General features: G+C 46.5%; 2 protein-coding genes across 2 annotated transcripts; one reads left to right on the plus strand and one right to left on the minus strand.

Moving 5' to 3' along the window:
• Window positions 1-207: 207 nt before the first annotated feature.
• olah (oleoyl-ACP hydrolase) lies at window positions 208-3,534 on the plus strand. The gene is made up of 6 exons (XM_030120939.1): window positions 208-390; window positions 1,017-1,155; window positions 1,241-1,340; window positions 1,467-1,636; window positions 1,735-1,817; window positions 2,405-3,534. The coding sequence occupies exons 1-6, from the start codon at window positions 261-263 to the stop codon at window positions 2,545-2,547; spliced, it is 765 nt and encodes a 254-aa protein (XP_029976799.1). The 5' UTR covers window positions 208-260; the 3' UTR covers window positions 2,548-3,534.
• Window positions 3,519-23,430, minus strand: LOC115409675 (sodium/hydrogen exchanger 3). Its single transcript, XM_030120938.1, has 16 exons — window positions 23,066-23,430; window positions 11,968-12,270; window positions 11,507-11,667; window positions 10,870-10,948; window positions 10,033-10,210; window positions 9,718-9,938; window positions 9,314-9,516; window positions 9,156-9,245; window positions 9,010-9,080; window positions 8,723-8,852; window positions 8,450-8,595; window positions 7,328-7,451; window positions 7,074-7,250; window positions 6,932-6,986; window positions 6,754-6,840; window positions 3,519-4,959 (listed from the first exon to the last, which is right to left on the minus strand). Exons 1-16 carry the CDS (start codon window positions 23,361-23,363, stop codon window positions 4,520-4,522), a joined length of 2,763 nt encoding a protein of 920 aa, XP_029976798.1. The 5' UTR covers window positions 23,364-23,430; the 3' UTR covers window positions 3,519-4,519.
• Between the last annotated feature and the right edge of the window lie 687 nt (window positions 23,431-24,117).

Genomic DNA, 24,117 nt, shown 5'->3' on the forward strand with positions numbered 1-24,117 from the left:
GTGTTTCATTAGCTAACGTGGCGCTCTGACGTGAAGAAACACAGGAGAAAGTATCAGTAAAATCTTCTCTGTTTTGAGGTTGTCGTGATTTTCTCTCAAAATATCCATACAGCTGCGGTTACATCATTCATAGTTGAGTTTCAGGTGTCAGAGCAGCGGAGGCCCGGCTGCAGTTCCTCCCTCCTCACTGTAGGGGGCGCCACACACGGAGAGCACCACAGAAGAAGAGAAGCAGGAAGTGCTCCGGTTCCGGTTCCAGCATGGAGAAGGTGGTGAGCTGCTTCAGGAGGAATCCGGACGCCGCGGCCCGGCTGCTGTGCTTCCCCTGGGCCGGGGGAGGCTCCGGACACTACGCTCGATGGGGACGTTTGCTCAGCGGCTCCGTGGAAGGTGTGTGTGTGTGTGTGTGTGTGTGTGTGTTTCACTAGTCACTCTGTAACTTTACTAGAGTCAGTTACTTCTGACTTACCAGAAATATTGAATTGTTTCCTATTTATAACAACTAGTTACCGAAGAAGTAACTTCTCTCTTTTGATACTTTCCTCATTGTGTCCTTTGTAATAATGTAATAATGTTCACATAGCTGTGCTATTGTAGTGTTAGCATTAGCATTAGCTCAGCTGTCACCTCAGTGTGGTTCAGTTTGATTCACTCCGTAAGAGGAAGAGGCCCTATAATCTCGATATTAGAGGGAGGAAGATGCTGTATAACCCGGAAGTTGGTGGGAGGAAGATGCTCTGATCTGGATGTTAGAGGAGGAAGATGCTCTGATCTGGATGTTAGAGGAGGAAGATGCTCTGATCTGGATGTTAGAGGAGGAAGATGCTCTGCAATCTAGAAGTTGTGAGAGGAAGATGCTCTATAGTCCGGAAGATGCTGACCTTTGACCTTTGGCTCTCCGGTAACCCTATGACGTCCCTTTGACCCTGGATGTCCTCTGAGCCGCGTCAGATCCCGGCGCTGACCCCTGTCGTGCAGACGTTGCCATGGTAACGTCGGGCTGTGCTCTTGCTCAGTGCTGGCGGTGCGGCTGCCGGGCCGGGAGAGCCGCGGGAAGGAGCCGTTCGTCAGCAGCATGGCGCAGATCGTGGACGAGGTGGTGGACGTGCTGCTGCCCGTCCTGCGGGAGGCGCCGTTCGCGCTGTTCGGCCACAGGTGGGTCGGAGACGGCGGCGCCGGCGGCGGTTTGTCTTCCCCTCGTTGCGTCACGTCGCGTCTCATTCCCCTCGTTGCGTTCCAGCTTCGGCGCCTTCACCAGCTTCGCCGTCGCCGACGCCCTGAAGAAACGACACAACCTGGAGCCGCTTCACGTCTTCCTGTCCGGAGCGTCGGCGCCTTACGTGAGTCTGAGTGGAAACTGGAGCAAAACCATGAGATGACTTTTATTTAAGGAAACAGGATGAAGAAACGTGCTCTGATCAGGATCCTTGTTGTTCAGCTTCCAGTGAATAAAACTCGTTCCTCAGTCTCAGACTCGCATCCAGGCCCCGAGGAGAAGCGACCTGTCGGACGACGACTTCCTCCGGTGGATGACGTCCATCGGCGGGACTCCCCCGGAGCTCCTGTCCAACCCTGAGGTGCTGAAGCTCTTCCTGCCCGCCCTGAAGGCCGACCTGCGCGTGGTGGAGAGCTACAGGTGAGCCGGTTCGAGCCCGAAGGACCCGGACTCTGACCGGACCGGTGAGCCGGCCGACTGTGAGCCAGCAGGTCAACCTGTCCGTCCTCCTCCTGCAGGTACGACCGGCCCGAGGCGCCGGTCCTGTCCTGCCCGGTCACATGCTTCGACGGAAAAGAGGACGTTCCTCACGACTTACAAGGTCAGGAAGTGTTTCTGTTGTTTCGGAGACGTCTCGGTGTGACTGCCTCCTCTCATCCTCGATGTCAGAGACTTATTACTGTTTACTGTTAACGTTTAATCTTTGTAGACCTGACAGTGGATCACATGGAGTGTTTTTAAAAATAAAACTCGATGCAGACTAATGGAAATTTAAATTTGCACTTTCAAAATAAAAGTATTTCTTCTCTCTTTGCAGTTCAGTACCAAATGATCCAAGTTTGACAGTTTAGTCTTGTTCAATGTGATTAAAACCGCTTGATTTGTTAACAAGATGACTTGATTGACGTCGTTTCATATTTTTAAAAAATGGTTCATTATTTTTAAAACTCAAACGAAGAGAACTATTGATAAGAACACCATTAAAGTACCGGCTCGATAAGCGGTATTGATGTAAGTAGTAGTAGCAGTAAATTCTTTATGATCCCTGGAAACTTTGTGCTGATTTCAGACTGATTTCATATAAATCAAGGCAGTTTCTGGATTTCTCTGATGGAAATGTTTCGCTTTCAGCGTTTCTGCCAGTGGAGATAAGTGTGTTTGTTTGTTTGTTTGTTTATTTATTGACAGCGTGGAAAGAGATAACGTCGGGAGACTTCACCGTGCGAATGCTGGACGGCTCTCACTTCTACCTGAAGGATCCCGCCAACGAGGAGATCCTCCTGGACTACATCAGGAGGCACCTGGAGACGGCCCACATGGACTATCTGTGACGAGGACGCTCCGGGCTGCTGTGAATGATGAACGAATCAAACGCTCTGAGCTCTGACTCCTCCAAACATTCCAGTGCGTCTCACCCTGCTGGACACGCCCCCTCTTGAGGAGGGTTCCCAGCTGGGCTTTGGACTCTAAAGCGTCTGAGGCCCCGTTTACGCCGCCATGTTTTCCAGGGAAGATGTGTTTTGAGTGTCTGTTTACATGACGACGGAGCTCGGATCCGCCCAGATGCTACTTTTGGAACATGCTAGCTAACGGTTCTGCTCACGCTCAGTGGACGGACGGAGTTTAATTGAGCCTCGTGATTTTCGTTCCGTGTTCGTTTGCACTCAAATCAAGACCGGATCGGTTCTTCACTGCCGATCTTCACTGGTTCTTCATTTGCTGAATCTGTCGTCCGTCGATGGTCTTCACCCGACTCATCCAGCCGCTTGTTCCGTTTCGTCAAACCATAAATTGAATCGGTGACAGTTTGGGGTTCAGACCCGATTCTTCCCGCCTTGTTTCTCCCGTTTCCTGAACGCCGTAGAGCTAGCCTCAGGGAGTGACGCTAACAAAGTGGCTTATTTAGCTTTTAAATGTTTATGAAAATAGTCACTTACCTCCAGTGGAATCTGCCTCTAATGGCGTTTCCATTGTGACATCACTTCCTGCTGTGTTTCTATTGGCTGTTAGCTGCTGCAGCTCAAAGTAGCAGTCAAACTCCGATCATTAAATTTGTCAGAAAATCGTCTTTGGTTTCTGACTGCACAAAACTGTGAACCCCTCACACTGTAGGACTTAAGACTAAAGATTTTCGGCTCCGGTTGGAGAAATTTGATGCAAACCGCAGAGCAATGCTCCGAACGCAGAATCAAGCCAGGTATATGTTTGTGAGGTGATGCTGCTAACCACTGCACCAGGTTGCAGCCCTGACGCTGCATTCTAAATGAAATTTGTCAGAAATAAATGTTGTCGATCACACATGTGAAACTTATCAATGATTTTATTCTTCAAGTAGAATTCCATCAAACACAAAACACGCAAACATCATCAGATCAGAATCGTTCCACTCTTAATTAAAGGCTTGGTTTTTTTTTTATCTACAAAAGGGTTTTTTCTGCATCACATTCAGGGATGAGAAACTCTTCAAAGACTGATTTTTAGTTTTAGATTGACTAAGAACCAGAGAGGGGTCAAAGATCAACGCGCTGAGGACCTGCAGCAGGACGAAGTCCACCAAGACGTCAATGTTTGGTCAAAGTAACGCAGGGATTCACATTAAAACATTCTCCAGTCTCAGCGTGTCAAACATGAGGCCTGTGGCCTAAACCTGGACCGCATGAGGCATCAGTCCGGCCCGTGGCGTGACGTGAAATCCTGAATTTCATTCTAAATCACTGCCGTTCCTCATGTGTCCACTTGGGGGCGACACTGACGCCCTGAACTGACCAACAGATGGCAGCAGGTCAATAACGCCAAAGCTGGTTGGAGATTAGCTTTAGCATCAGTGCTAACATTGCAAGTAAGAAAACAGGGTTGAGACTGCAGAAATCCTGAGTTTTGAGAAGAAATGTGTTTTTAGACCACAACAACCTGAAGGGAAACATTTTTTGTTCATCGTTTGCTCAGAATGACGCATGGTAACTTCCACATTCCGGCCTGTCGCCTCCAACGCTCCAGTGTAACAGCAGCCTCTTCAGGAGAGAAGGCCAACCCGCCGCCGCGGTCTGGGTGTCTGTTTCCGTGACGACGGTGCTTCAGGCTTATCTTCGGCCAGCTGTGGGCTTGTTTCGGGCTAGTCTTTGTTTTATTTACCAGCTTTGGGCTGGTCTCACGATGCTTTTGCTAGCCTTGGGCTGGGTTTTTTTTGCTAGCTTTAAGCTTTGTTCAGGCTGACTTCTAGTTGCATCCTGGGCAACATTTCTGCCAAATCGTCTTCAGCCTGCTGTGGGCTCTGCTAAAGGGAGCACCTCGAAGAGGGCCACGCTAATGTTTTACCGCTAGTGTGAGTTTGACCCCCTGACTGACGCCTGTTTGGAGTCTTTTCTGGCTGGTTGGAGCGTTGGAGTCGGTGGTCAGTCTTGCTACAAGCGGTCGTCGTCCTCTCTGTGGGGAGGCGGGTGGCGGCGGCGGCGGCGGTGGTGGAGGAGGAGGAGACGAAGGAGGCGGCAGCGGCTGCCAGTGCTCGTCTTGCGGCGGCTGCGCGGCGGGAAGGTCGGCCAGCATGAAGGAGTCGGTGGAGTGGGTGCTGGCGCGAAGGGGGGCCAGGCGCCGCAGGTTGCTGGGCGTCCACGGCAGCCTGACCTGGGCGCGCTGCGACGGGGCCACGGCGCCGCTGTCCAGCTCCGCCTCCGCCAGCCAGGGAGGGATCTGCAGAGGGTCCATGGGCTCCAGGTCTGGCATGAAGGCTGGGTTTTCGATCCCAGCTGGACACAACACAGAAACAGGTCAGTGATGAAGAGTTGTTCTGTAGACAGTCCTGCAGGTCGACTTTTGCCACATTTTGGAACTTCGTATTTGAGCATTATAGTGATGAAGTAATCTGAAATCAGCTTTGGGCTGGTTTCAGGTTGTTTTTTTTTTTCCTAGCGTTAAACTAATTTTGGGCTAGTGTCAGTTGGTTTAGGGTTTTTTTGCTGCCTTTGAACTGATTGGAGGCTGCTCATTTTGGGCTAATTTAAGGTGAATTTTTTGTGAGCTTTGGGCAGGGAATCTTGCCGGCAAGCTGAATTCTCACGGTATTTGTTCACACGCATCACGAGAATCCATCTTGTACCACTCGCGCTTATTCGCTCGGGCTCGGTTTGTTTTCCTTCTGACCAATCACGCGTCGTTTAGGGTGGGACATGAAGCTTTGACGAAAGCAGGAAGTGACGGACTGCTAATAATATTAGCATGACTAGCGAAAACAGTGGATGTAAATGACCCTAAACGATAGGGCTGAACGATATATCGTTATCATATCGATATCGGGATATGAACATTCAGGACATTAGTTTCTCAAAATCAACGATATCAAGATTTCCCCTGCTTGCCCTGCATGTAAGCTCGCCCATGCACAGGTAAGGCCAGCCAACCACAAACCTCGTCTACTGGTTGACAGCTGATGGCAGAGGGCGGCTGCAGAATCTGCACAAACGAGTTTAGTGGTAGTGGCAGTGAGTTCTCATAAATAAAATTGCATTTTTTTTTTTACATCCTTTTGTATTATGATGTTTTTATTTTTCTGAAAAATACTTAACTTTCACTGAATCCATTGTAATATATCGTATCGATATCGAGATATCTGGCATGGATATCGAGATATGAAATTTTGCCTATATCGTTCAGCCCTACTAAACGACACGTGATTGGACCGCAGGAAAAAAAGTCAAGCCCAAGCGGTGCATGATAGATTCTCGTGGTGTGTGTGAACAAATACCGCGAGAATTCAGCTTGCTGGCAAGGTTAAGCTGACCGCTGATTTCTAGAATGGGTCCGCCACGCGTTTCTCGTTGGTCAAGCGGGGTTTTTCAAAAATTAGCACAGTTTGTCAGTACGCCCTTAATGCGCAGATTTTCGCCACATAAACGGCAAAAATCACTCGACATCTTGTCACGAATCTCACTTTCTATCCACTGTGGGCTGATTGTTGATATTCACTTGCTGGGCACATGCTGGCGACGTCATTTCTTTTTTTTTTGCGGTGATTGGCTGAAACCAAACATGGTTAGGCGGGCACATGGTGTTCTTCCGTCCAATGAATGCAAAGAGTTCTACAGCAAGTCCCTCCTTCCCCGAATGGATTTGCCAAATGAAATCCCAGATTGACGTGTGAAGCAATTCGTTGCTGTACATGTCAATGTGGCTTTTGCCAGGTTTTTGGGCAGGTGTCAGGCTCTTATTTTGCTAAATTTGGGCTAGTGTGAGCCTTTTTACCAGCTTTTTTTTAAAGATATTTTCATCACTTGAGGATCGATAAGTTGAGCGCTGCTCACAAACTTATCTGGCTTTAGGTTTGAAGCTGCCTTTGCTCTCGAGTCAGGCTTCCAGTTGAATTTGGTGTCAAAGTGATTGTAAGACTGGTTTTGGTTTAGTTTTGAGTCTTTTTAAAACTTTGAATCAAGATTCATCTTTTCGACCCGCCATTCGCCCATCACCTTCCTCATTTTGAGGATAGATGTGGCCGAGACGAGCAACCGTGATAATCAGAAGTGAAGGTCATGAGATGTTTCTTCTACCTCCTGCCCTGTACGTGACTCTCATGGGGAAAGAGTTGTGCGCGGAGTTGAAGCCGGAGGCGCTGTCTCCCTCTGAGAACTCAAAATCTGTGGGGAAAACAAAACAAGAGCTCAACAACAACAACAACTCATTAAAGTTTAAGTTTCGGACAGACTTTGAGTGGACGAGGATACTGACCTTCATCCCCAGACTGGTAGCTCCTGTTTTTGTCCAGAGATTTTCCATTTGGCAGCTGTAAGAAGAACAGGGAACTGAAGCATCTGGCCACATTTTGGAGTGTTTAGACTGCACTGTTTAGGGAGGAGTGCTGGTCTCCCACCTTCTGCTGCTGCTGCTCTTTCTTGGGGTGCTTGCTGATGGTCTTCGGGGGGGCCACGCCCATCTTTGCAGACTTGAAGGACTCCAGGCGACTTCTCATGGTCCTCTGGAATATCTCCTGCACCTCGTTTTCATCCTTGTTGACGTCGAAGTGGCTGCGGCTGTACCGGTGGCGGTGCTGAGGAACAGAAGAACGCCAGGCTGATGGTTTCCACCCCGGGAAAAGTAGAAGCGGCATTTGGCGGTGAAGCCCACCTGTTTCCTGCCTCGGTACAGATGCTGCTGCAGGAGGTGGTGGCTGTCGATGCCCTCCGTTTCCCTCGCACCCTTCATGGCCTGCTCGTGCATCTCCAGGCTCACCGACGGCACCGGATCTCGTCTGTCAGGGCAAAACAGGGTCCAGAATTAAAATGAGTGAAGTGCTGCAGAGAGAAGACCAGTGGAAGGACATCTTTACTGCGTCCATTAGTTTTGAGTGGCTGTGGCCACCAGGGGGCGACAGCCTGCGTTACAATGAGTGTGACTAAAGCTGAATCCCATTTCACCCCTTAGCCCTCCCCCTTGGCCCTACCCCTCCATTTTGCGCATTCATGTGGAGGGGTAGGAGTGTCCTGATTGTCATTATGTCGGAGGGGTAGGGCTATACACCCCTCCAAATGGAGATTCTCCCGAGGCACACTCCAATTGGAGGGGTATGATGCAGTGGTGTCCGGTGGCGAGGGGGGCGGCGGGAGCGCTTATTTTGTCCGCTTACATCGTGAGTGGCGGGCGGTGTTAGTTCACTTCTGCATTGGCGGGAGCTCTTGTTTCCACACCTGCGCATTCCAGGCGGGCAGTGTTGAAGAAACCAATTTATTGAAAATAATCGTCTATCTGTTGTGTTTGGAATGCGCGGGTGTGGAAAGGAGCGCTCCCGCCAATGCGGAAGTGAACCAACGCCACCCGCCACTTGCAGTGTAGGCGGAAAAAACAAGCGCTCCCGCCGCCGCCCCTCACCACCGGCCGCCACTGGGTATGACAGATTTCCCAGAAAGCCTTGCAAGATTGGCAAGATGGCGGCGTCCGCAACGAAAGAAGTTCATAAATGTCAGTATTTTCTCAATGAGTGAAGTTTTAAAATGTCAGAAAAACCTTCTTCGGCAAACAATTGTCGCATCTGCCTACGTCATCGGCAGTGGTGACTACTGATGACGTGCGCGATTGTCGAAGGGGTGTTCCAATTCGGAGGGGTTTACTTTCGGCCCTACCCCTTAGCACTCCATTTCAAAGGGGTAGGGCTAAGGGGTAGGGCTATAAAGAGAAATGGGATTGGGTCTAGGTGTGTTTGTGTATGCTCCTATGGGATTGTGATCTTGTTTGATCGAGGATGAGGCTGACCTGGCAGGCGCGGCTGCTCCGTCCTCGTCGGACAAGTCGTCCATGATTTCCGGCATCACCTCACCGTAGTCTTCACCAAACTTCTTCTTGAAGTCCACAAAGGCGTTTTCATTGCGAACAAATTCCAGCGATCCTCTGCGTTCTCCCTGAAAGCAGCACAGCAGGAGGATCAGAGGAGTGTTTATATTCGAGTGTCACAGCTGCCTTGTGTCAGGAACACGACCGACCGGAGAAACGGTTCACAATCAGTTACTGTGAGGACGTTCGCCTCACCTCGGACACGTAGCTGATGGCGTCTTTCATGTTCAGTTTGTGGAAAACTTTGAAGAGTTGGTCTCTGTTCTTCCTGGCAGACGGTTTCATCAACAGGTGAGACATCCACTTCTCCTCAAAGTGATTCCACCTGCAGGAGCAGAGACACATCAGAACAGCTCTCCTCAACGTCAGGAGGTACTGACTGGCAGACAACCAACCAATCCCATGAACCACCACATAGAGGAACAATACCACAGAACCAACAGACATAAACAAATCAAAACAGCTCCTGCGTCTCCACATACTTGTCCCTCATGTAGTTGTGTCCGATCTGTCCAGAGATGTCTTCTATGGCGACCAGCATGTGATCGAACGCCTGAACGTCGGGAGGAGAAACGGTGAGAACCCTGCTGAATTTGTCTGCCTGCACACTTGCCTTACCGAACTGTACCTTATTCTGCATTTTCTCCACCAGGGAGCGCTCCGACGAGGCTGCACGCTTCACTTTGAGCCACGTGACCAGAGGTTTCATCGTGATTCCCTGAAACAGAGAAACAGCGTTGGATGTTAACGTGTCTTTTGTACGGATGCGCCAACAAGAGCGTTTACCTGGAAGATGACGGTGAAGTACACAACGATGAGCGTGGTGGACACCATCAGGTTCTTCTCCTTGATCTTGTTCTCATCCAGCATGGTGGCCAGGCCGTACGCCACGGCCCCTCGCAGGCCACCGTAGCTCATGATCACCTGGTCGATGAACTCCAGGGGGACCAGTCGGAACTTGTTCAGGATCCATGTGAGGAAAAACACACCTGAAGTGGAGTTCAGAGACAGAGTACTTTATTATTGTGAACACCATTGAAGACCCTTTGCTCTATCTATAATCTGGATGTTAGAGGGAGGAAGATGCTCAATAATCTGGATGTTAGCATAACAACTGCGGATTGAGGATCATGCTCATGCTACTCCCAGTGGGACATCCTGAGTTTGTTGAGGATTAATGAGCTTCTCACCGATGATTCTGTACACAAGGATGAAGAGGAGTGTGAGGAGGATGAAGCCGGTGTTCCACACCCAGATCGTCTTGTCAATGGCCGAGATGCCGAGGAAAACGAAGATGATGGTCTCTGACCCGTTGGCGAGAACCTTCATGGCGTATCTGACGGTGTTGACGGAGTTCTCGTCCATGTTTGAGTTGATGTACTTCTGGCAGCACATCCCGCAGAAGACGATGCTGCAGAACACAAACGTTATGACGATGTCAGTCCACCCTCGACACAGAACGGACAACCCTACGGATGAGCTTCTGGCTCCGGCGTCGGACTCACGACAGGATGGCAGACAGAGAGAGCATCTCGGCCGTCAGGTAGGCCAGGTATCCCAGGACAAACACGAAGCCGGGCTCAATGATCTGGATGTTCTTGGTGCATCTGGTGATGAGCGAGATGAGCAGACCGAACACGAAGCCCACCAGAGAGCCTCCGAACGCCACCACGAAGAAGGAAACTGTCCGGAGGAGGGGAAACAAAACCAACAAATTGAAGACAATGGAGGACTTGTGAAAGGCAGAGTGGTCGTCTCTCAGTTCGAATGTTGGTTTGATTCTCAAGTTTCACTTTATGTGACCTTCTTCTATTAAATACCTACAATTTTCTTAATAAAAAAAGAAGCATTCAAATGTGTTTACTTCAAACAATACCACTGAAAACCTCACGCGCTAGCAAATAAAAGTATAACAAACATAAGCCTAATGTCTTTTTTAGGTGACATTACCCTCAGCATTAGCGTTAGCTGTTAGAACTCTTGCTCGCGTTAGTGTTAAACTGAACTGCTGCTCTGCAAACAAAACGGATGTCTCAGTGTTATTCTGGTTGACAATGTATTGAAAAGGGATGCTAAAGTTTATTCGAAGCTGCTAAAGCTAATCACAAATCCCGTGGTTAATTGAAGGAAGTCTTTCATGTTCCTGTTCAGAGGATGAAGTTAGCTCAAGATCACGATGCTGTTCCTCGTCCAGTAAACAGGAGTTTATTAACGTAATGCAGTAGTACTATGATATCGCTAAATATAACTAAATGCTAAAAGCTAACATCATCTGTGATGAAGGAAAAGAGCGTAAACATTCAAGTTTCTCTGATAATGAGTAAGCAAGTGTCACTTCTCACTTATTCCTTTAATGATCTCCACAGCGTCGATCTGAGATCCTCCAAGTGAGACAAACGCGTCGAAGACATTGAAGAGTACCTGAAAAACAAGAGGAGTTCAAACTGTGAGTAACGTGGAAAAACAGACTCATCACCTGATATTGAGAACCATGCGGACTTATCCATAAGTGCTTAGTTTAACTGCAGGTATGAATGCTGTCCGAAAGTCTTCTTCTTTTAGGCGCCTGACTAAATAAAGGGTCGTTCTTGAGCATTCATTTTTCTCGAAACTTTTAGTTTTCAATATCTTTAAGTTCGTTAATATACTGAAAAAAAACCCCGAAATGTTTGACGCGCTGCTGAATCCTCCAGTGACTTGAATAAAGGTGAACTTCACAGCACATAAAAGTTAGGTTTCATTATTAAGTCAACACATCCATATATTCAGAAGTATAATGATTGAAGAGGTTGAAGGACCTCAGTGGGAGTAAAGGTACCGATTGTACTTCTGAGTGTTTGTTCTCGCTCCACTTCACGTCTTGGAGGTGTACTTTCATTTGACGGATGTCTCTGCAAACTAAGAGAGTGTTCTGCGCCTCTGGGTCACGGCAGGAGAACGCTAAGGGCGGCGGGTGAGGTGACGGGTGAGCGTACGAACCACGGTGACGCCGTCGTTCAGCAGCGACTCTCCGAACACCATGATGAAGAGCACGTCGTTGACGTGGACCTGCTCGAACACGGCGATGACTGCGACCGGGTCCACGGCCGCGATCAGGCTGCCGAAGAGGAGGTACTGCAGCAGGCCGATGTCCAGGTCACCTGCAGAACACAGACACTCCGGTCTGAAGAACGTCCAATAGACCCCACTGCTGAGCGAAGGACCGCAGCCTCTTCTGCTTCAATCATGACTCAAGTTCATAACCAGGAATCAAAATGATTTTCAAATCTGCTCTAATTCTAATCCATTTTGCCAACTGATGTCTGATTTTTATCTTGCTCTGGCCACAAAGTGCAGGAACTTCCTCAATTCTCAAGACTGAAAGGCATTGACTTCTTCCTCTGTGGTTGTTTTAAACAGGACCCATGTGGACTATAGACAGAGAGTAGAGTTAATTTTACCCATAGCGCCGCCCATGTGACACCCCCACAGCGACAGCCCCAAGCTGCCGGCGTTCCAGCAGGTCCCGATGACGGCGTAGACCAGGATGGCGCCCATGTTGCTGAAGAAGAGCTTGTTGGGCATGGAGTAGCCGGCGTCCAGGATGACTTGAGGCAGCAGGTAGAAGAAGAAGACGGTCGGGGTGAGCGTGAAGGTCTGCACCTTGTCCGCTCCCCAGACCATGGCCCCCAGGATGAAGCCGAAGCAGATGAGCAGGGCGCTCTCAGGAATGATGTTGGTCACATGGTGGTTCGCCTCGATAACTGGGGTCAGAGGGGGAAGAAAAGCCACGAACAGAATCAGACCACGGTGTCTGGAAATCAGACAAGTGCATCTGCATTTGACAATGAATAATTTGACTCATAGTAATATTCTTGTTGATATCATTGACAGAGGAAAGAGGGTGATTGTAGTCCAGATTGAGACCAGTCTCCAGACCAAAACTGTTGGATTTTCAAGTTCTTGGTATTGACTCAGTCTTGGCTCCATAAAGTCTTGGTCTTGTTTTGGTCTTTGGAAGTTCTGGTCTTTGTCTTGTTTCAATCTTGGTCCCTTAAAATCTTGGTGTTGTTTTGGTATTAGTCTTGAATATTGGGCCCTTTAATGTCTGGTCCTGTTCTTGATTCAATCTTGGCCTCTTAAAGTCTTTGTCTTGTTTTGGTCTTGGTCTTGGTCTTGATTTAGTTTTGGCTTCATAAAGTCTTGGTCTTGTCTTGGTCTTTAGGAACTCTAGTCTTGGTCTTGATTTGATGTTGGCCTCTTAAAGTCTTGGTCTTAGGAAGGTCTGGTTCTGGTCTTGAATTGGTCTTGTTTAGGTCTTGGGAAGCTCTGGTCCTGGTCTTTATTTGATCGAAGCCCCTTAAAGTCTTGGTCTTGTTTTGGTCTTCATCTTGACTGGGTCTCAGGTTTGGTGGTCTTGACTACAACACTGTTGGAGTATTGAACATTTTCAGTCTGTTACAACTCTTGATACGTTGTGTAAATTCTCGTCAAATACAAATGAAAGCACTGTTAAAATACTGTTTTCTGACACTTCAGCACCTGAAAACAACCATCACACCCGTCCGACCCGTGAGCCCCGATCCGGCCTGTCATGCCACTTCACACCAGCAGATGGCACAGTGAGTATTTCTGCCTGCTTTCACTGTTCAGTCCAAGGACAGAAGAAGCTGATCTGACATGAGTGAAAGTCAGAAGGTACTGGGAGGAACGGTGACGCATTTCTGCCACCGAGTCCACAAACAGCATTGATTCATTTTGTTCTTGGCAAACGGTTAAACTTTTCTCACATTTACTTTCCTGAGAGGCTGAAAACCTGCAAATCATCAACTGCTCCCCTCATCACTTTCCTCCGGGCGTATGATTAACCTGCGTGTGTGCGTGTGTGTGTGTGTGTGTGTGTGTGTGTGTGTGTGTGTGTGTGTGTGTATTGAACTTAATGGACTGATGAAGTGCCTCTAAAGGTTCTTTTAATGATCAAACCTGTTGAAGCGCGTCTTCAAAGCCATTTCAACAGGTTTCAATGTATTTTTTCACTTCTCTAATCTGATGTGACGTTCTCTGTTAAATAGTGGAATTTAATTGAGGAATATTTTTGGTTTTATAAGTTTTCGCTTTGAAAAATACAAAAAAAAAGTCAATTTTCTTAATTTAATTCAAACCAAGAAATTTCCATCTATTTAGGTTATTTATCCAAACTCAAATCAAATTTTTCTGTTTGTGTCCTTGTTTGATTTTGAAAGATATAAGACTGAAAAAATTCCAGTGTCCTGAAATGACAAAACATTTAATAAAATCTGATAATTTTCTTGTATTTCTGGAACGTTTTGAGACGGTGTCTGTTGACACAGAAGCGCTGAGCGATGCGTGAGTGCAGCGTCTCCGGCATGCGAACCCAGACTGAGCCGGAGCGGTGCTTCTCGTCGGGGTCGTAGCGTTCTCTGAGAGTGGCGTTTTCAGAGAGACGTGGTTTAAACGGGCCCTGAAACTCCTCCGGCGGAGGCACCGTGCTGAGGTTTAACTTCAACGTGAATGTTTTATCAGATTCTTAGTCAAGGAGGTAAAAAAAGAAGAGGGGAGTCTGATTCATGTAGAGTAAAAAGAATGAAAGCTGCAACTGTTTCTGATGTGAAGTGTTTTCAAAGCGAGGTTTGAAACGGAATATCAAAATCAGATGAAGTAAAAAGGCTTTTCTCTACGTGGTGTTGCACGCATCGGTGTTTTTGTATCTAGCTCTTCCAGTGTGACTGTCACTGTAAACTCTGACGGAGTGAGGCGTCACATTGTGTCGGACCGGCTCCGGGTTCGATTCCCTGGATCCTGAGCGTTTCCGTGACTTTCCCCATGCAGGTACCAGTTGTGGAAACACGTCTGACTGACCGCCCTTGTTGTTCCGCGGCTCCCGGCCTCCTGACACCAGTCATCCGTCGCTCGCGGCGGGAGGAATTTTCCACAGCGCGAGACATTGTATTTAACTGAGCTTAGAACGTCTCCGCTTTATCTCCTCCGACCCGAGAATCTGTCAGACTGCAACATCCGAGCCGAGCGGCTCTGCTTCCCCTCTGCCTCCCAGTCGACCCACAACCTGCTCTGAACAACCCGAGTCAAGTCTCTGCCGTTTGGTCTCCGTCGTTCTACCGCTCTACGTCAGACGGCCGGTGCGTTACCTACCCAGTTTTCCCAAAAAGGCCACCAGTACCCACAATGCCACGAGGTAGGGGCTCTGCACGTGGTGCCACTTGAAGGTCACGATGGGGATCCCGGTGAGCGGCTCGCTGTGGTTCCCGTGGTGCTGCATGGCCTCCGCCGGCGGGGCGACGCAGACCAGCAGCAGCCAGCCCAGCAGGCACAGAGCTCCGCGGCGCCGCATCAGATCCGCGGCGGGAAACACAAAGTAACGTTTGGATTCAAAAAGCTGCCGCGGCGAGATGCCTCGTCCCGCCTGAGAGACCTCACAGGGTCATGCTCCTCTCTGTCTGAGGAGGCTTTGAGTCTGGACGGACTGATTCCTCCCACGGTCCGCAGGACGGCCAGTCCTCACTCCACCGGTTCCTCCGCCAGACGCTGAGGGACTGAAGGAGGAGGGAACGACGGCGGCCACGAACGGCGCCTGGTTACTCAGTCACATCGGAATCGCTGCTTTATTTGAACTCTCAGGTGTGTGTGTGTGTGTGTGTGTGTGTGTGTGTGTGTGTGTGTGTGTGTGTTCAGATGGAGCAGAGGTCGTTAGATAGATGACAGAAGGAAGGCTGCGTGTCTTCACTCCTGTTTCTCAGTCCTGGTTTAACATGTAACCTGAACATGTGTCTGGATGTCAGGAGGGAGAGAAAACTGCCACGAAACTTCAGAAAAAGTTTTCTTCATATTAAAGTTTTTATATTTTGGTAGAGAAACAAATGTCACAGAACACATGCAGCTCTGAGGACAGTTCTGTGTCGGAACTCAACTTTGTGATCAGTTTGTCTTTTAGAAATAGTTAATAATTAAAAAATATCTGGGACAGTTTTGAAATAAAAGAATGTGATCTGATATGTATGACATAACAGCTGAAGCACCACCTGCTCTCAGGAATATCAGTCTCAAAGAATACAATTCATTGATTTGTGTTAATAATTTGAACAATGACTTTCAAAGTAGCTCGTAAAGCCTGAAGTATTTTGGTGAATTGACAAAAACAACAAAACAAAAATCACTGCTTCTACCTCCTACAACATATAAACGTGTGTGTGCGTGTGTGTGTGTGTGTGCAGATGGGGCAGAGGTCGTTTGATAGGTGACAGAACTAAAGCTGCGTGTCTTCGGTATGTTTCCACTGCTTCAGGCTTCAGTAATGATTGACAAAACCTTGACCCCCGACAAGGACCAGAGCAACTGAAGACCAAGACTTTTAGGGCCAAAGACTTTAAGGGCCAGAGACCAAGACCAGGGGATCTCAGGACCCGTCAAGAACAACACTTTAAGGGCCCGTTTACACCAGTCCTGTAAAATCTGGATTTTATACCAAATCAGGACTTTCTGGGACTTTCATCATTTATGCATGTTTGAGCGCTCCCCTGACTCAGATCCAGATCTGTCAGTTGAACTGTGGAGCCCTCGACTCGGCCGGGCTCAAAGTGGACCATCAGACCATGGACCAGCTGCAGTGAGAGGACGGCATGTGGAGCTCAGAGTTTCAACAGTAGAATAAACCAGATAAATCCACAGGACAGTGAATTAGCAGTTTTTCATCCAATTAGTGTGGTTGAAAAAAATGTCGTTTCTCGAAAACACAGATGTGAAATAGAATTTTTTTTTCTTTACTGTGAGCGTCAGAAGCCTTTGATGGAATTATCCTGAAATTTTCGTGTCTGTAGGATATTTCATATAGCCACAGCGAAATTGTAAAAATGTGTGAACTTTTGGATTTCAGTGAGAAAATCTCCCCAGAATGCATTGCAGTGGATGGGAGAACATTCTGCTCTCTCCTCAAACAAATACATCTGGAGAGAGAACCGCTTGAGTCTGACACAAAGCGGTGAAGGAGAGCAGGCTCTCATTGATATATAGTCAAAAGGACCATTTTGTTTATGGTTAGCCGTTAGCCGCTAGCCGACTGCTGGGGCGGGACTCCGGTTTGGGTCCGCACCAATCCGATGAGCCGGATTTCTTCTTCTGCCTGTCTGGTCAGTGTTCATTTCGACCAACAGCGCCCCCAAACGAGCAGCTGCTGTAATTGCATGAGGTTGGTCCGTCGATGTCAGAAATTAAAATGTACTCTTCTTTTAAGTGAAAAACATTAAATATTACTTTAGTAAAGCCAGAAACATTGAAATATTCTTTTCCCAGTTGTCCCACACTAAAATTTGCTTTACTTTAAAGTCAAAAATATTATATTTTGATGTATTAAGTCGAAAACATAAAAATTAACTTTTCTTGAAGACAAAACATTAAACGCACTTTTCCTTTCAGGGAAAAACAAAATTTTACTTTCAAAACAAAAACATAGAAATTTACTTTTCCTGAAGTCAAACAAATAAATTTAATTTAATAAAGTCAGAAACATTAAAAAAATGCTTTTCTTTAAAGTCATAAAAATTAAATTGGTCTTTCTTAAAGCCCAAAACATTAAGATTGACTCTGAAAACCAGTTCAAATTCCCCAGATTTAAAGCTACACTAAGGAACTTTCAGTTTTCGTTGATTTTGGCGGCGCCAGTGGACAAAAGCGGTAGTGTTTTGCCTGACCGAATACTACAGTTCCCATGAGGCCTAGCGCGTGGCGTCGTAAATTGCTGCTCCCGGTGGGCATGCTGTCGGACTGAACTCGCCTTCATTTGTTTCCAGTGGCTGTGTGAAGGACGGATAGCGACGAGGTAATGAATCTAAATGAATCTAATAGTGGCTAAACAAAGTTATATCGTGATGTGACGCATGCCGTAAAGCAGTCCGCACATTTGGAGCTTTTTAGTGTGCAGGGTTCCCACCACCCTCCTCACAGCTGCTTAGTCCAAGTGAAAGCAATACTGACGCCCTCAGCCCGTGACAGAGGGGTCATTCAACTAGTTGTAAGTCGAAGTATCATCACAAAAGATGTTAAAATGTTTTATTAAGGTTGAAAAGTTCCTTAGTGTAGGTTTAAGTTTTAAATATTAAAATGACAGTTGTAATAACTGGTGTTGCTTCATGCTGCTGTTCTCGTGGTAAGTTTGAGTTTTGAGGTGACTGTTTCTCGTTCGACTCTCTGAAAAGCTTCGTCTCTGAAACGAGACGAGCGGCTCTCGCTGCTCAACATGAACCTTTCAGGTGTGAGGGGTCGCGTGAAGGTCGCGTGAAGGTCGTTCAGGGAGCAGGATGAGTCATGTGATCCCGTCTCCATCAAACTGGAATTCTGTTCCATCTGATTCCTTCTGTCACTCCTGGTCTTAATAACCTTCCTCCTCCTGCCGTCACGTCGTTTCTAGCATTTGTCCCGTTGCCGTGGAAACGTGAAACAACGTTCCATTTTGGGAGCCGTTTTTTTCTAAATTTGCTCTGTCGTCGTGTGAACTGACTCTGAAACCAGTTTGGTCTTTATTTATGGTGTAATTCGGAGGGTTTCAGACCGTCCTGTGATCCTCTGAGACCCGTCACGGGGTCCCAGGCCTCATGTTGGGAACCGGGCCTTTTCAGTGGATCTGCGCTGATTGTCCTTTGTGTCGGAGCGGAGCAGAAAACAATAGAAGAAAGAAAGCTTTGTGGATGAGAGGAAACTCGATCTGAGCAGAAAAGATGCTGAAGTCTGCAAAAAACAGGACTTTAACTTCAGTTTGTGAAAAACAAAAACCCAAAACAAAAAACGAAAATGGATAAAAACCATCATGAGACTGGAAAATATTCAACTGCCTGTCAAAGTCCCGACGCAACTACATCATGATAATTACTATCATTGTTTATTTTTTAAAACAAGTTTAGAAAATATAAATTAGAGAAAAGACTGCAGTAAAACAATTCAAGTCAACTTTATTTCTGAGGAACTTTTAAAATGACTGCTGTTGGCACAAAGTGTTGAACAGTCATAAAACCATAAAGTGCAAGACAAACAACAATGAACAATCACAGCAAGAAAAACAATACACGACACTAATAAAGCAGTAAAAACTGGAGCGGTGGACCCGAATCTCCCTCTGAACCTGGGTACCTCCAGGATCAGCAGACCTGAACCTCCATCCAGACCTGAGTAAACCTGGACTGAACCTGCGAGTCCAGTTTAAAAACCTCCAGAGTAAAACTATATAAAAGGCTGGAAATGATCAGAACTGAATGTATGACGTGATTTTCATTTATGATTTACATTTTTAAACTAGTTGATTTACATTTTACATTTTTAGATATCACTTCTGATAATTAAGTTCCGCTGATCGAGGTTCATTCATTACTTTACTCTTCCTGTTATTCCTCTTATAGATTCTCTTTCTCCGAGTGTAGTTACAGAATAGTTTACATTTATAATTGGTTTATTCTGAATTAATTAATTCAGATATATATTCCTGATCTTGGTGTTTTGATGGGAATAGCCAAGGATTAAATCCTCTCTCACGCCGGGGTCTGTGAAGCGTTCTGATTGGACGGGGCAGCCGTGATGTAGTGACGTCTCCCGGAAGTAAACAGCGTTTTTCTCGTCTTCCTTCCTCGATTAACTGACGCTGCAGCTTTGAAAATGCCCTCGTTGTTAAGCGCCGTAGATCCTCTTTTCATTATATCCAATTCTTCTAAAACTACAGTTTAATTAACCCTCTCCGTACGACTCGAACAGCGGACCGCCATCTTGGGAAATGGTGTCATCACGACGGCGCATGCGCAGAATGACCAGAATAAAGTCGCGCCTAATTAGCATACAATCCCACTTCCAGAGGAGAATAAACCCGCCGGTCTGTTTGGATTCAAATTTAATTCTGAAGAAAGTTTTAAGGTTTGGGGCCTGGATTGGGCTTTATTCAGATTTATAGAGAACTAAAATTCAGATGTAAACACAGAGCCTCTCTCGCTCTCTCTGTCTCTGTCTCTGTCTCTGTCTCTCTCTCTCTCTCTCTCTCTCTCTCTCTCACTATCAATGCATACACAGAGTTGTATTTTCTTCTTTTCCACCAGCAGACTCTGTGTTTATCAGTGGTGGGCCGTCAGGGCCTGCAAAGCCTTCTCTGCTGGCCTAAAAATGATCTGAATTACAGACTGATGTAAATTATATTTTGTCCATAAATAATTAATAAATGATTCCAAACAGTATGTTCCAGTTCCTTTCATAGTTCTCCCGTGGTTGCGCTGCTTCCAGACATGTTTTTTTCATATTAAATAATTTAACCAATCAGATTTCAGGCATCATCTGTTGCTAGGGTCAAAGAAATCTGCCCGAGGCCTTCGCTATCCGTTCCCGATGGCGCAGTGAAGTAAAGTGAAGCGTCAAACAGACAGTTGCTTCAACCAATCAGATTTCGAGTTGGCGACTCAGCGCCTTCTAGCTTCTAACAACAGCAGATCCAGGCCCTCTGATTTACATTCACCAAGAGATACAGTAGGGGGCGCTATGCACCTAAGTTGTTGGTCGCCTACCTCAATTATTCCAAAGAAGAAGAAGAAGAAGAAGAAGAAGAAGACCTGAAGAGAAATAAAACTTATGCCAGAAATACCACAGGACAGCTGGACTTTCAGCCCTGGCTTTATGGAACTGAAACGCACGGATAATCTATATGACAGAGCAGTTGAACTCTTTTTGAGGAAGGAAAGGAGGATGGATTTTGTTTTCAAATAATCGGGATTTTGGTGAGTAAAATGTTCCTCTTTTCCTAAATAATATTGCTGTTTTATTAAGTTGTTGATGCTGATTGTATGTGCACAGATGTAGTAGGAGACTAGTGCACTTCAGCAAAGGCATTTATTCTGGCTGCACAAGTATCTATCTGCTGTGCAACAACTCTTTATGTGCATATCTGCATAATAAGATTTTTTTTTGTAGACAAAATAGTTATTGAGAGGTGGATTGGTTCAGGCGGATCTGTTCTGAAGGCCTTAATGTGAAATGCACGGTCCGCCACTGGTGTTTATTGATGTGACGGCTGGCTGGACACCGACCTCCGGCTCGACCTCTGACCTCTGACCTCGACCTGACCTCTCTGTGTCCCATTTCGCTGTTTGGATGGCCCTTATTTATACACACACACACACACACACACACAGACACACACCCTGGCTCATTGACAGTGTCCAGGGTGTGTGTTGGCTAAACAGGACATATTAATGATGGTGTTTAGTGACGACAGCAGGATGAAGCCGTGAAGCCGCTGAGCTCCAGAGGAAACCGAGATCTCCCTCCAGCTGGAACAAATCCATCACTGCTCCAATTCTACCTCCAGGTTTTCATTCAGGTGGATCCAGTTTTCACTTGAGATCTGTTATAAATCAATAAATCAGTCATCCTAAAGCCACTGAATCTTCTAACAAGCTGCTACATCAATAAAGCAATAAAGGAAACTAGGAAGAGCATTTCTGCAAGGATTTAGTTGATTATTTTTCTTTTAATTATGTTCGGCGTTATTTATACATTATAAACAATCATACATTTAGTTATTAGGTTTTGTCAAATTTAAATTTCTTTATTCCATCACTGATTTTTTTTGTCAATAGATGAGGCAAAATACACAAAAATCTGGATTTTCAGGGAGAATACAAAAAATATCATCTGAAACGATTCAATGATGCTTTGTCAAACTTTTTTAATTTCATTATGTCAAAATTAGAGAAACTGTCCAATATAAATAAAAAAAACTACCCTAAAGAAAACATTTTGACCGATATGTTTATAAAAACGTATTACTTTATGCTTTCAGGTCATAGGTCATTTAAGGCAGTGGCACCACGTCTTTGGAACGAGCTTCCCTGTTTGCTCAGGTCTCTGGACAATGTTGATTCTTTTAAAAAGCAGCTAAAGACTTTTTTCTTTGAACAAGCCTTTTAGCCTGTATGGTACTGTTTTATCTTGGATATTTATATGTTATTTTAGTGATTGTATTTTGAATGGACTATTTTTTATGTGAAGCACTTTGTGACATCTGGGAAAAGTGCTATACAAATAAAGCTTACTTACTTACGTACTTTCAAAGCAATTATATTTAGGTTTTTATGCCTTTTTTTTTTTTTAGCCTTTTCCAGTAATGAACCTCAAAACAAATTGATCTTAAGGTTAATTTTGCAGGAAAACTAAAAGAAGTTGTAAAAAGTTAGAATGAGAATAAGGATATTTCTTTGAGATTCCGATAAAAAAGAAAGTTGATAGTATTTCCGGTGGAAATCTTAGCTTTTTCTGCAGCATTTCAGGATAGCAGGAGGATCAGTACTGAGTGACGAGAACTGACGGAAATCCGGGTTCAATTCTTATAATTGTCAATAAAAGAGGAGGAAGTGGCTCAAATGGAAACGCCAAACCAGGATCAGCGGGTTCAAGGTGATTCGAGGGAGAGCCAGCAGGTCAAACTCGGATAACAGCCTTTCAACTCAGACGCGTCCATGAAGCTTTAAATGCTCCGTGTAAATTATTTATACGCCATAAAAACTCGAGCCAGCATCTCACGTTTTCTTTTCATTTTCTCATCAACATCATTACATTTTAACAAAGTCTTGAAGGTTTAAAATTGCATGACTTTGCTTTTTTATTTTGATGAAAAACTATATATTCAACGGTCAGTTAGAATTTTCTGAAAAGCAGCTTTATGCACTGAAAATGTTTTAAAACATGTAATAAGATAATCATAGCCTCTAAAAAGACATGATATTTTCAGATAATTAGACTGTATAGCAAATAAAATTGCATAAAATCAAGATATCTGTCAGAGTTTATTTGTTCCAAAAAAAACAAAAAAAAACAAAGCAAAAGTTTTCCATTTTAGGACACATCTTGAACGGATTTAACTTAAATCAGACCCCAAACAGCTTCTAACAGGACTGGAACACACACATAGTGTCTTGCTCAAGCACACTGCAGCAGGTAGGGAATTGAACCTGTAACCCTTCGAATGAGTGATAACCACACTTCCTCTTGCCCAGCTTCAAACCAAGTTGTATTTCCACTGGATTCTCACAACCGATGAAAAACTCAAAGTGACCAAAGTTTTACGTTCGGAATGAGATGAAGTCTACCTGAAATGTGACTTTAAGACCAACCTGAGGTCTCTGCAGGACCTAAGAGGACCTGAGGTCTCTGGAATCTGAAAGGATGACCCTTAGATCTTTTGAAGACCTTCAGATCTCTAAGACTCCTGTAAGAGGACCCTCAGACCTATGGAGGACCTTCAGATTTCCAGGACCCTCTGATCAGAAGTTTGGAGCAGCTGAACTCCAGAATGAACTCTGTCTAAAATGCATTGTTCTTGTTTCCCAAACATTTATCATTTAACGCCCCAAACTTCCTCCAAAAGAGACTTCAGAGTCCTTCTCCTGGTCCTGCTCTGAACCCTTACATTAGACGGAACCCTGTCGGAGGCCCAGAGAGGCCCTGAACCACGGGTTGGGACACACTGACATAAAACCATTTAAAAGATGCTGAAGGACTCACTGAGCTTGCAGATCCAGGAGACCAGGATCCAGAGGGCCACCAGGTACGGCGTGGTCACATGGGGCCACTTCCAGGTCACGATGGGCAGGGTGGTGATGGGGCCGGAGCCGTGACCCCCGGAGTCGTGACCCCCCGACTCGGCGGTGGTCCCGTTGCCGGTGTGGGAGGACTCGCCGTGGCCGCCGCCGCTCTGCTGGCTGTCACCATGTTCTTCCTCCTCGCTGGCCCGGCTCGGCCCGGCGGCCGCCAGCAGCAGCAGCACGCCCAGAAGAAGAGGGAGTCTCCGGGAAGCCGTCATGTTTGGGAGATGCCAGCAGACCAGAGTCTTCCTCCGTGGCTCAGGTCTGGACCCGGCCGGCGCCTCAGCCCCGTCTGCCCTGCCCTCCGTCCAGCCTCCGGCTTTTCACTGCAGGTGGAGCTCAGCCCAGCCCGGGCGGCTCCGCCTCCCCCCGTCAGACCCGGACCGGCTCGTTTGGCCGCTTCGCCCAAACAAAGATGCTCTGCTGTCAGCGGACGGGGCTGCTGAGGGCCGGGGAGCACGGTTTGAGTCCCATTAATGCTAAACTTCTCTGCAGAATCGATGGAAATTCCTCAGACTCACTTCCTCGTCCTTCGAGCTGTGAAGTCCTTCTGGAAACCTGTATCAACAGAGACGGCTGACACTCATTGTTTTGACTGTTGACTCAAAGGGAGAAATCAGTTTTATGAATGGGATTAAACACAAATGTGAGTCACCTCACATTTATTTTATATTCTTTTATGGCCGTTGCCGTATTGCCCTGCATTCGTCCTCCCTGAGCGTATCAGTGTGTTGATTAGTGTGTTGATTAGTGTTTGTGTGTGAGTGCGGTTTCCGGATCCGAGCATGGCCTCACCTGGAGGGCAGCTCCTCAGTCCCGTCGGCCAATCCTGCAAAAGCCACTGGCAGCGAGCTGCAACCGACAAGGCTCGCAGGAATCCGGTTTTCGGCGATACTCTGTTCGCGAGGCACTGGGTTCTGGGTTTGAGGCGCTCGGTTCTGGGTTTTTGGTTTCAGGAACTTTGGTTGTATT

The sequence above is a fragment of the Salarias fasciatus genome, chromosome 22 (genome assembly GCF_902148845.1).
Source record: "Salarias fasciatus chromosome 22, fSalaFa1.1, whole genome shotgun sequence".
Taxonomy (NCBI): Eukaryota; Metazoa; Chordata; class Actinopteri; order Blenniiformes; family Blenniidae; genus Salarias; species Salarias fasciatus.

Bases quoted from the DNA above. Each gene is read 5' to 3' on its own strand.
- LOC115409675 (XM_030120938.1), bottom strand. From the start codon at position 23,363: ATGACGGCTTCCCGGAGACTCCCTCTTCTTCTGGGCGTGCTGCTGCTG. The intron at 12,271-23,065 runs GTGAGTCCTTCA...CTCTGACCCCAG, and splicing joins CTCCTGGATCTGCAAGCTCA to TTATCGAGGCGAACCACCAT. The intron at 8,853-9,009 runs GTATGTGGAGAC...CTGCTCCTGCAG, and splicing joins CACAACTACATGAGGGACAA to GTGGAATCACTTTGAGGAGA.
- olah (XM_030120939.1), top strand. From the start codon at position 261: ATGGAGAAGGTGGTGAGCTGCTTCAGGAGGAATCCGGACGCCGCGGCC. The intron at 1,341-1,466 runs GTGAGTCTGAGT...CTCGTTCCTCAG, and splicing joins CCGGAGCGTCGGCGCCTTAC to TCTCAGACTCGCATCCAGGC. The intron at 1,818-2,404 runs GTCAGGAAGTGT...ATTTATTGACAG, and splicing joins CGTTCCTCACGACTTACAAG to CGTGGAAAGAGATAACGTCG.